Source organism: Galeopterus variegatus, unplaced genomic scaffold (genome assembly GCF_000696425.1).
Source record: "Galeopterus variegatus unplaced genomic scaffold, G_variegatus-3.0.2 Scaffold486, whole genome shotgun sequence".
Taxonomy (NCBI): Eukaryota; Metazoa; Chordata; class Mammalia; order Dermoptera; family Cynocephalidae; genus Galeopterus; species Galeopterus variegatus.
In genome coordinates this window covers 483,605-494,622 of record NW_007726597.1, presented here as the reverse complement: position 1 = coordinate 494,622, position 11,018 = coordinate 483,605, and the positions used below count along the sequence as shown (strand labels likewise).

Genomic DNA, 11,018 nt, shown 5'->3' with positions numbered 1-11,018 from the left:
GAGGGGCGGCGCTCGGCTTCCCAGCCGCCTGCAGGGCGTGGGAGGGCGGAGGCTGCGAACCTCCGGGCAGCGCCCCTTCCCATGGCTCCCCTTCCCTAGCCCTTTCAGCCAGTCGGGGCAGGCGGCGCGGACGGGAAGGCTGCAGGGCCGGGGAACCTGGCGTGCGGGGCTCCGGGGACTGCCCGATGTGGGCTGCATTTGCGGGCAGCGCGCCCTGGCCATGCAGAGCAGACTGCGGATCTTCCACCCGCAAGGAGCTCAGGTGAGTGGGAGCTGTGGCTGTCTGGGACCCAGGAACCAGGGCCTTCAGGTCTCGCTTCCTTTACTCCCAGGGAGCGCAACCCCAATCCCTTCCCCACTAAGACCCCAGGAGTCTCCTCCACCTCCCCACCTCTGCTCCTCCAGGAACCAAGGTCCCTCATTCGGTCCTGGGCCACCAGCTTGTCCCCTTCTGCTCGGACTGTCCGTTCCTGTTACCTCAGTGGTTGACTCAGCCCCTCATAGACAGGTACATCTGAGAGAGGGGTTGGTAGAACACAGACCGGCTTCAGTGGACCTTATGCGTGAGGAGATGGGAGACTCCCAGAGATGGAGGTCAACGTACCAGACCCTCAACCATTGCTGTCTTGGAAACCGCCAATTTTCATGTCTTCCATCTCCCTGCCCTGAGATTCCAAGCTTCTCATCCCTCAAACCTAGGATTCAGGCACCTAGACTCCCTCTACCTCAAACCCCGAAATCTAAACCTTTAGTTTCCTCATTCTCTGAGATTGGGAGTCCCGGATCCCAGCCCTGTCCTCCCTGACATGCCTCCTCAGGCTCTGAACAGCCGCTAATTCACCTTTCCTCCCCTACAGCCATGTGGCCCCCCAGCCATCGTAGGCTCTGCTTGGCCTTCCTGGTAGTGTGTATTTTCTCAGCAATTTCCTTCGTCTTCCATATCCACCAAGATCTCTTTCGAAATGGCCTACACCTGTCTGTCCTGTGTCCAGACCACCACCTGGTGACATCCCCTGTGGCCATCTTCTGCCTGCAGGGCACACCGCTGGCCCCCAATGCCTCTTCCTGTCCTCCAAACCCTGCTTCCCTCTCAGGAACCTGGACTATCCACCCAGATGGCCGGTTTGGTAACCAGATGGGGCAGTACGCCACACTGCTTGCCCTGGCCCAGCTTAATGGCCGCCGCGCCTTCATCTTGCCAGCCATGCACGCTGTCCTGGCCCCTGTCTTCCGCATCACCCTACCCGTACTGGTGCCCGAGGTGGACCACCACACGCCTTGGCAAGAGCTGCAGCTACATGACTGGATGTCAGAGGAATATGCCCACTTGAAGTATCCTTTGCTGAAGCTCTCTGGCTTCCCCTGCTCTTGGACTTTCTTTCACCATCTTCGGGAACGGATCCGCAGCGAGTTCACCCTGCATGACCACCTTCGGGAGGAGGCCCAGAGTTTTCTAAGTCAGCTCCGCCTGGGCCACACTGGAGAGCGCCCGAGCACCTTCGTGGGTGTACATGTGCGCCGCGGTGACTATCTGCACGTGATGCCCCATCGCTGGAAGGGTGTGGTGGGCGACCAGGTCTACCTCCAACAGGCCATGAACTGGTTCCGGGCACGGCATGAAGCCCCCATCTTTGTGGTCACCAGCAATGGCATGGAATGGTGCCAGGAAAACATTGACACCTCTCAGGGCGATGTGATCTTTGCTGGCAATGGGCAGGAGGGTTCACCAGGGAAAGACTTTGCGTTGCTCACACAGTGCAACCACACCATTATGACGATTGGCACCTTTGGTTTCTGGGCTGCCTACCTGGCTGGTGGAGACACTGTCTACCTGGCCAACTTCACTCTGCCAGACTCTGAGTTCTTGAAGATCTTTAAGCCCAAGGCTGCCTTCCTGCCTGAGTGGGTGGGTATTAATGCAGACTTGTCTTCGCTCTAGACATTGGCTACACTTTGAGAGTCAGGGAGACTTTTTGGAATAGACTAATCAGTCTAGAGCTGGTGGTACGTGTCTCTGGAGGCCTGAGAGCTTCTGAAGAAGCTTGTGGTGGTCCTGAAGTAGGTGTGCATCAATTGCCAGAGTGATTCTAGTTGGCCAGACTTGGAGAGAAAGGGAGACTTTCCAGAACTTCCTGAACATTCTTGAACCAGCAGAACATCTTTTCCTGATGGTTGACAATGTCTGGAGAAACTCATGGCAGTTCTAGAAGCCACAGTACCCACTTGCTCTTCCCAGCCCATATCCAGAGAACTTCTAAATGGCTGCCCCCCAGGAACAGGGAACCCCCCTCTAGTGTTGACCATTCTGGTCTTTTCTAGAAGAGGTGTTTCTCCCCTGGGTCCTCAGAAGACTAAAGGAACTCATGGTTGTTATAGAGCAAGCACTTACCTACTCCCCTTCTGTTTATGGAGTGATTCTAGAATAGGATTTTTTTTTGTTCTAGAGAGGGCCAGGTCTAATGCCTGTGAAAAGCCCTGCAGGGCTTTTCCAGAGGAGAAGGGGTTCTGAAATTCCAGATAACTTCAGTGAAGAATCTAATGAAGGTACAACTGGAAACGCAGTGCCAGAAAAAACAAAAATATGGAAAACAAACTATATCTCCAGGTGGCCAGCATCTTTTTCTGCTCACAAGCTCTGGAAAAGCTGGGATAGTTGGTGAGCAGAGTGGAACTCCATCCAATCCCTCTACCCCTGAGAAAGGTTCAAAGACTTTTTTGGAGCAGACAGGCTAAAATGTGTGTGTAGGGTTGTGGAATGGAGTAAGAAATAGCTGCTAAAATTCTGCAGAACTTCTTAAAAACCCAGGGATGCTTTTTTCTAAGCTCAAAAACTTCCAAAGATTGGTACAGCATATATTGGCTACAAGGTTAGGTTGCCTCTTAACAATTAAGGACGTTTCCTCCTCTGCAGCTAGGCTGCTGGGGGTCTGGGATCTGTTTTCTGGAAGTCAGCAGGCATAAACATGCCCTCTGGGCTTGTGGAAAGCTGGAGGGTTCTGTGTCCCTTGCCAACCATTGTCTGCCCCTCAACTGACAGAACCACTAACTCTGGCTTGGGCAGGTCTGGGATGAAAGGACACAAAGTATGCAGACCCCAGACCTAGCCTCAAACCCAGGCAAGAGCACAGGGTCTAACCAAGGAAGATGGGGTTCTTGACTCATTTCAGGAGCCTCTGGCTGCCTTGCAGAGGGTGAAGGAAGATACGTTTAATACAGTCAACTCCCATCTCCCATCCATGAACCTAAGCCTCTCAGCTTCTCAGGGAGTTTCAGGGCACCATTCCCAACTCAGCTCTCACAGGTAGGAGAGCAGGAAGCATGAATTAAAAGTCCAATCGCTTCTAGGCTTTTTGGCTAAGGCATAGTATAGAATCTATTCTTACCTGTTTAATATCCGATATGTCTTATACCTGAGGACAATATATTAAATGGATTTTTGGGGGCTGGGAGATGGAGTAGGAGGTTGCTCCATCTGGTCCACATATCAACCTGGTATTGCAGTGCCTCCAGGATGATGCATCACCTGGGGAGGAATCAGTAAAACTTATTAAGTCCACATCACCAACCCGTCTCTGCAGCTCTTTTGGGGTGTGTGTGTGTGAAAATGTGTAAGAGAGTGGAGGGAAAGGTGGGGAGCTTCTAGGGACTTTTAATTACTCATGATGTCTTGGGGTGTTGTATCTACTCATATCTGGCAGCCCCTTGTTTCTGGACTTGTGTGAGTTGTCCTCCCTGTTTTGGGGGTGCCCTCTTTGAATCACTCATAAAAGTAAGGAGAGAGAGAGAGAGAGACCTTCCAGGACCCAAAGGTAAAACCCCCACTTCCTTTCTCTGGGACCCTAAGTATTGGCCCCCAGACCTTTCTTTTTTCTTTTTTTTTTTTTTAAGATGACTGGTAAGGGGATCTTAACCCTTGGCTTGGTGTTGTCAGCACCGCACTCTCCCAAGTGAGCTAACCGGCCATCCCTATATAGGGATACGAACCTGTGGCCTTGGTGTTATCAGCACCACACTCTCCCGAGTGAGCCACAGGCCGGCCCAACCTTTCTTCCCACTGGGGACCTCTACAACCAGCCCCATAGGCTGGGGAGAGAAGGTGGAGGAGGAAGTGAGCACAGAATACAATTGTTGAACTACATTTCCCATAAAGCAATGGGGCTGGTGGCGCTAATTGGCTGCGGAGAAAGACCCCAGAACCTTCTGGGAATTGTAGTCCTAGAGTAGAAACGCCAGGATTCCAAAGCGCAGAGGGCATCTAGGTAGAAGCTTAAGTCCTGGGGCCAAAAGAAGTTAGGACGCTTACGGCCATAAGCCCGGTCCTTCGCTCTGGAAGCTGAAGCAGGCAGGTTGCTTCTCCTGGAAGGTGGTAGGTGCTGGAAAACTTCTAGTTCAAAACGGCGGCTGCCTATGTGATGTCACGGAGAGATAGGCGGGGCCTCCCTTTGTTGTGGTCCAATCAGGGTCAGAGTTGGGCTTATGGGCGGGGCCAAGGAAACCCCCTTGGGATGTCTCTTAGGGAATTCGGGACCCCGCTTGGGATGGTCGGAGGAGGGAGAGGCAGGAGTTCTTTGTAGAAAGGGGACGCCTGTGACTCAGACCCCAGTGGAAAAATTATCGGTTCCACTCAACCATCTTCACCCTCGTCCCGAACAAAAGCCTTAATTTTATTATTTTTTGTTTTTTTATTTTTTATTTTTTTCGCCTTAATTTTAGCTATGGGAAAATATTAGAGTAGAAGGTCGTCACTCCAGACTGCTATACTAAAGCCCTCAAAGCCTGGGACGGGCTCCTCAGCGAACCCTAGTGTTGGAGGACGCAAGTCAGGAATCGAGGTCGGAGAGCGCCGGTTCAGGGCGCATCGCGGCTCCTCCATTTACTAAAGAAAAGGGTGCCCTCCCGATTGAGGGTCTGTTAGTCCTGGGGAAGGGTAGACAAGGGCCTCCCGGATCTGGAGGACGGCTTGAATTCTTGCTTAAGTTTTTAGGGTTCCCAGGTTAGGGATTTGGAGTGTATAAATTAGTTAGTTCTGTATTGAATTTTTTTTTTTTTTTGCGGCTGGTTGGAAAGGGGACCCGAACCCTTCACTTTGGTGTTGTAACACCAAGCTCTAATCAACTGAGCTACTCTGCCAGCCCTTGGGATGGTTTATTTGGTTTGGACATTGAGTTTTCGGCTAGGTGCAGGAGGTTTAGGGGGGTTTGGAGGGAGGGTCTCATTGTTGATCCACCTCCGGTTTGAAGCTCAGAATCACATCAATTTGGGGAGTTGGGTATACCATAGTTGGAGTTTGGGAAGGAGTGCATGGGGTGGGGGGTTCGGGGGCTGAGTTTGGGGACTGGCGGGTGTATACTGTTTAATAGTTTACTGATCTCTCGGTTGGGATGCAATGAGGACCCCAAATTTGAGGTCCCCTAGATTAGGGATTCAGTTTCACACTTTGGAGGAATTTGAAGATCCTTATTTCGCAGTTTAGGGACCCTGTGGATGGTGGGGCCAGTGGGGTTCCCTAAGATGGGCTTTGGCTTCTTTCCGCTTAGCGTTCACCTGGTCTCGTTTTGGGGTGAGAGGACCTTCTCTGGAGGTCTTCGGGGACCGTGCGCTCTGGCCACAATGGAGCTGCGTTTTGCCCTCCTGTTGGCGGCTCTTGCTGGCTGCCTGCTTCCTGCCGGGGGCTGTCTCATATGTGACCCGGCGGTCGTGGCAGCGCTAAAGTCCTTGGAGAAGGATTACCTGCCTGGCCACCTGGATGCGGAGCATCACAAAAACATGATGGAAAGGGTGGAGAAGACCGTGAAAGATTTCGGGAAACTGCCCTTAAAGGAGAATTCCTATATAGGGGCTGTTGGTGAGGGCAGGACGGAGCGCGGACTCCAGGGTCCTGGGCCCAGGGGCAGAAAGGAACTGGGGGCAGAGTCTCCGGGGTTCGGGAATGGAGAAAGTTGGGACGTAGACTTCCGGGTTCACCAGGGCTAGCAAATACTGTATTTCCGTACTCCCTCATCCAGCAATTTTACGTAGTAAGACTACAACTCCCAGAAGGCAACGGTCGGCTAATTACTTAACCAGTCCTATCCTTACAGAGTGGCCTCATGGGTATTGTAGTTTCTAAGACTAGGCGAGCCAATGACAGTAACACTGGAATCGGGTTCTGTCTCCCACCACAGATGAGGCCACACTGGAAAAGGCGTCCTGGAGTTTGCTGAAGGATCTGAAACGCATCACAGACAGCGATGTAAAAGGTAAATACACAGAGGGGGCGGGAGAGGGGCTTCTGCTCTTGAGAGCAGGGAAGCCATTCCTGGTGATTCTTGGTCACATACTGGGCTCTAGAGTTAGATTGCCTAGGTTCAAATACCAGCTCTGCCACTTCCTAGCTCTGTGGCCTCTTTTCTTTCTTTCTTTCTGTTTTTGGCGCTGGCCAGTATGGGGATCCGAACCCTTGACGTTTGTGTTATCAACACTCCGCACTAATCAAATGAGCTAACTGGCCAGCCCGTGTGGCCTTGAGTAAGGAACTCCACAGCTTCCTCTGCTCTAAAATGCTTTGTAATGAAAATAAATAAATAGGCTGGCCGTTTAGCTCACTTGGGAGAGCGTGGTGCTGGTGGATCCCTGAGCCAGCTAGCCCCCAAGTTAATAAATGAATGAATGAATAAATAAATAAATAAAATGCTCTAAAACAGAACCCATAACAGTGTCTTCATCCCTCAGTTATGAAGATTACAACGTGTATTGCTTAGCACAGTGACCTGCATTGTATTAAGTGTGCAATTCCAGTGCTCTTCCCTGAGAAGGCCAGAAAGTGGAATGGTAGGCTTTGCAGACAGAGGCAAACTTCCGGCACCTCACACCTAGGACTGGCAAGGGGTGAACACTTTGCACTGTCCTGCTTCTTCTAGGTGAGCTCTTCGTGAAGGAGCTATTCTGGATGTTGCACCTGCAAAAGGAAACCTTTGCCAACTATGCTGCTCAGTTCCTAAAAGAGGGTGAGGGAGTCTGGGACCCCAGCCCCCTCCTTCCACAATTCAAGAATCCCTATCTTCAGCCCCTTCTTCGAGTCCTTGGCTTCCCCAGCCCCCTCATCCTTCAGACCCAGGTCTTTCCCCCCCTCAAACCCAAGAGCCAAACCCCAGCTCTTCTCCCAACTCCCTTTCCCCTCATTTTTTAGATTTAGAAATCTGATTCTCTCATCTCTTTCTCTCTTGCTCGTTCCCTTCCGATGCAGCTTATTGTCCCAACAAATGTGGTGAGTCCGGATTATGGAAACTAGCCCATTCCTATCCTTGCCCCATGAATACCCAACCTCTCCTCCTCCCCTTTTTGGATCCCATTGGTTTCTTAATTCCCCACGTCTGAGAGTTTCCTGGCTGTCCAGTATTTTTTCTCCACCTTGGATTTCTTGGTGAGCGGGTCGTATTCTTTTTTTTTTTTTTTTTTTAAAGATGACCGGTAAGGGGATCTCAACCCTTGGCTTGGTGTTGTCAGCACCACGCTCAGCCAGTGAGCAAACCGGCCATCCCTATATAGGATCCGAACCCGCGGCCTTGGTGTTATCAGCACCGCACTCTACTGAGTGAGCCACGGGCCGGCCCTGAGCGGGTCGTATTCTATTTGTACTCTTTTTTGTTTGTTTTTAAAAAATTATTATTATTTTCTATTTGTACTCTATATGGAGCCTTGTTCTAGCCCTGCCCCTCGGGCTACCCTCCTAGGGATTTGGCTCAAGACCCCGCCCCAGCCCTTGGCTCTACCTTCCTTTAGCCATGCCTCTTAGTGGGCAAATACAAACCTTTACCCCATTCCTTCAGGTACGATGTTGCAGACTCTGATCTGGTGCAATAAGTGCGTGAAGGAGGTTCATGCCTGTAGAAAGTCCTACTTTTGCCAGGGTGAGAGAGCTGGATCCAGCTGGAGGGGTTGATTAAGAGGGGCGGGGCCAGAGGAGACACTGAGTTCAGAGAGAGCCTAGACTGGAGATAAGAAACTGCAGACAAGAAAAGGTGGGGCCAAAACCAAATATAAGGGAGTTGAGGGAGGGCAAGGAACCATGAAGGAGAGTCCCACAGTAATCCCCCATCCCCAGATCGCAAAGTGGAAGTCCATCGAATGGAAGACATGATCCTGGACTGTGAGCTCAACTGGCATCACGCCTCCGAAGGCCTCACTGATTACAGCTTTTACAGGGTGGGGCCCTCCAACTCGTGTAATCCTTGAATTCCCAAGTGTATCAGGCCTGTGCGAGCCCCTTAGATCCTGGACGCACTGGTTTGCCCCCACGACCCTCATGATCCATGACCTGTTAGGTGTGGCTTCTACTGACCCCCAGGGACCCCACACCTTGACCAATGACACCCTGTACTCCCGTGTCCTCCACCGGGGCCCCGTGATCTTCTCACCCCTGTATGCCTCCCCCAACCCCTGAATCCCCCAGGCCTCTGTGACCCCTTGAGCTTGGGTCTAGGTTTGGGAGAACAATTCTGAGGCCTTGGTGTCCAAGGGGAAACAGCCCACGCTGACCAAGCCCATGGTGGATACAGAGGATGCGGGCAGATACTACTGTGAACTGGGCACTGTGAGTTCCGGCCCAGCCACGATCATCCATTTTCACGTCAGCGGTCAGTGCTGTGGGGTTGAGAGAAGTGTGGGATTCAGGGCCGAGAGGGTTGGGGTCAACTTCAGGGGCGTGGCTTCAGCTAACTTCCTGTGGGGGGGTGGCTTCCTGTCTGGAGTGTGGCCTCTGGCCACAGGGGCAGGGTTCCCTTAGATTTGTTGCAGCTTCACGCAATAGGAGGCGTGATGATCTCCTGGAGGGCCTGGGTATTGGGGCGGGCTTGCCTTTTGCCAGGGCTGGGCCTTCACTCCCTGCCAGGACTGCTCTTTGCCCCTCCTCTAACAGTGTTACCCAAAAGGGTCGTGGAGGAAAAACCATCACCAAACGTCATAACCCAGGGTGAGGCGACCCCGGGTATGATGACCTCTGTACGCCCCGAGTCGTCCACAACCCTCCAGTCTCCGAAGTCCGAGAATCTGCTGAGTGGCCTTCTGGGAAGGCTGATGATCTGGGGTGCTGTATTGCTGATAGCCATCATTGCCTTCGTGTGAGCTGCCCACTGAAGAGGGCAGGGCCTGGAGTGAGGGGCGGGTTTTCCAACTACTCAGGGCTGAAGCGGGTCTGGGAGCTACTGAGAACTGAAAGCATGACTTCCACTCGGGGTGGGCTTACTTAGCAGGGGGACTTCGGAGGGCGAGGCTTGGATAACTGCTAGAATATGAGTAAGGTCAGATATGGGGGAGGGGGCTGGGAAGGGTGACTTTCACTCAGTACCTAACCTGGTTCCATTATTTGCAACCCCATCTTCCTCCAGGATATTTTGCCGAAGGAAGGTGATAGATTTTGTAAAGTCTTCACTGTTCGGCATTGGCGGTGGAGCTGCCAAGCATTCCCAGGTTTCAAACCAAGAGACCACAGACTCAACGAGCCAATAAAGATTTATCTTGTCTAAGTATGTGACTCACTCCTCCAGACTGATCCTAACTTGGTTCTCTGAGAGGAGAGGTCTGGGAATGGCCACCTGCCTGAGAGAGGAGGCACTGGAGACTAGGACCCCCACAATGTAATTCCAGAATCAAGGAATCGGGCAGGGCCAGTCCTACCCAGATCTCCTCCCCCAGGCCTAGTCTCCTCACAGGACGCCCCCTCCCCGCTCTTCCTGCCGGGTTTCCTCTCGCCTTTTCCTGTCCCCCACCCAGTGCTGGGAGCTGGGGCAGAGGCAAAGGCTGAACAAGAGCAGTGGGATCAGGACTCATCCAGGCCAACGGAGCCAGGGCCTCCGGGTACTGCCAGGACCCGAAGCAGGGTAAGAGCCGGGAACCCAGGAGTCCAGACTCCTCCTCCCTCAGACCCAAGAGTCCGTCCTCAGCCATCTCCCGTCCTAGGAGTCCAGGGTGCGATCCCTCTCCTCCACCGGCACTCCGGAGTCTGAGCCCCAGTCCCCTCCTCCCTCTGACTCAGGAGTGCAGGGTCCTCTATTCCATCCCCACCACTCGGCGCCTTAGGAGTTGGGGCCTTACCCGTCCTCTCTTAGGGCCATGCTATCTGGTGAACGGAAGGAGGGCGGAAGCCCCCGCTTTGGGAAGCTCCATCTCCCTGTGGGCCTGTGGATCAATTCCCCCAGGAAGCAGCTGGCCAAGCTGGGGCGGCGCTGGCCCAGCGCTGCCTCTGTCAAGTGAGTGCCCACCTCTGCAGGACTCCTGCGCCTGCCCCACACGCCTCCCCTCTGCCCCTACTTATGACCCAGTTCCTGCACTGGGTCCTGCTAGGGACCCTAAAAGGGTTGGCTGCGGTTCCTGTCCTGAATGGCAAGCGAGCTGGCGGGCGGGAAGAGACAGCGGGACACAGCGATGTCAGGGCGCGGTGGGTGGGGGTGGGGTGGGAAGAGCTGAGCTGAGGAGATGGAGTTCGGACGGGCACGGGATGGGACCACAGAAGGCACGGGCGTTTGATTCACCGTCCGCCCTGCCTTCCCTGCTCGCCTCTTGGGATTTCCTTCTGTTGGACTCCCTTATTTATTTTCTCTCTCTCTTTGCCTCTGGTCTCTGCCCACCCGCACCGTCCCCCTCACCCCCCATCTCCGTCCACCCCGGGTCTCTGCTCCCTTCCCTCCCTGGGTCCCTGTCCACTTCCCTCCTTCTCTGTCCCACACCCCCGTCTCTGCGTTTCTCCCTTCCGGGCCTCTGTTTTCCGGCGGGCTCCCAGGTCTTCGTCTTCCGACACGGGGAGCCGCAGCAGCGAGCCGCTGCCCCCGCCCCCGCCGCACGTGGAGCTGCGGCGAGTGGGCGCGATCAAGGCGGCTGGGGGAGCCTCCGGTAGCCGTGCCAAGCGCATTTCCCAGCTCTTCCGGGGATCGGGGACAGGGACCACGGGGTCCGGCGGGGCGGGAGGCACTGGGACTCCGGGGGCCGCGCAGCGCTGGGCCAGCGAGAAGAAGCTGCCCGAGCTGGCTGCGGGCGTGGCCCCC

The 11,018-nt window shown here is 53.9% G+C and overlaps 3 protein-coding genes across 4 annotated transcripts in view; 2 read left to right on the top strand and 1 right to left on the bottom strand.

Annotated features, from left to right (window-relative positions):
* Positions 1-11,018, bottom strand: part of FGF21 (fibroblast growth factor 21) — a 28,257-nt gene that overhangs the window by 4,472 nt on the left and 12,767 nt on the right. The window lies entirely within an intron of this gene.
* On the top strand, positions 199-1,939 carry FUT1 (fucosyltransferase 1 (galactoside 2-alpha-L-fucosyltransferase, H blood group)). The gene is made up of 2 exons (XM_008569294.1): positions 199-262; positions 858-1,939. The coding sequence occupies exon 2, from the start codon at positions 860-862 to the stop codon at positions 1,937-1,939; it is 1,080 nt and encodes a 359-aa protein (XP_008567516.1). The 5' UTR covers positions 199-262; positions 858-859.
* Positions 5,370-9,506, top strand: IZUMO1 (izumo sperm-egg fusion 1). Its single transcript, XM_008569295.1, has 9 exons — positions 5,370-5,845; positions 6,165-6,239; positions 6,900-6,986; positions 7,226-7,246; positions 7,809-7,889; positions 8,084-8,184; positions 8,462-8,615; positions 8,897-9,098; positions 9,366-9,506. The coding sequence occupies exons 1-9, from the start codon at positions 5,485-5,487 to the stop codon at positions 9,484-9,486; spliced, it is 1,203 nt and encodes a 400-aa protein (XP_008567517.1). The 5' UTR covers positions 5,370-5,484; the 3' UTR covers positions 9,487-9,506.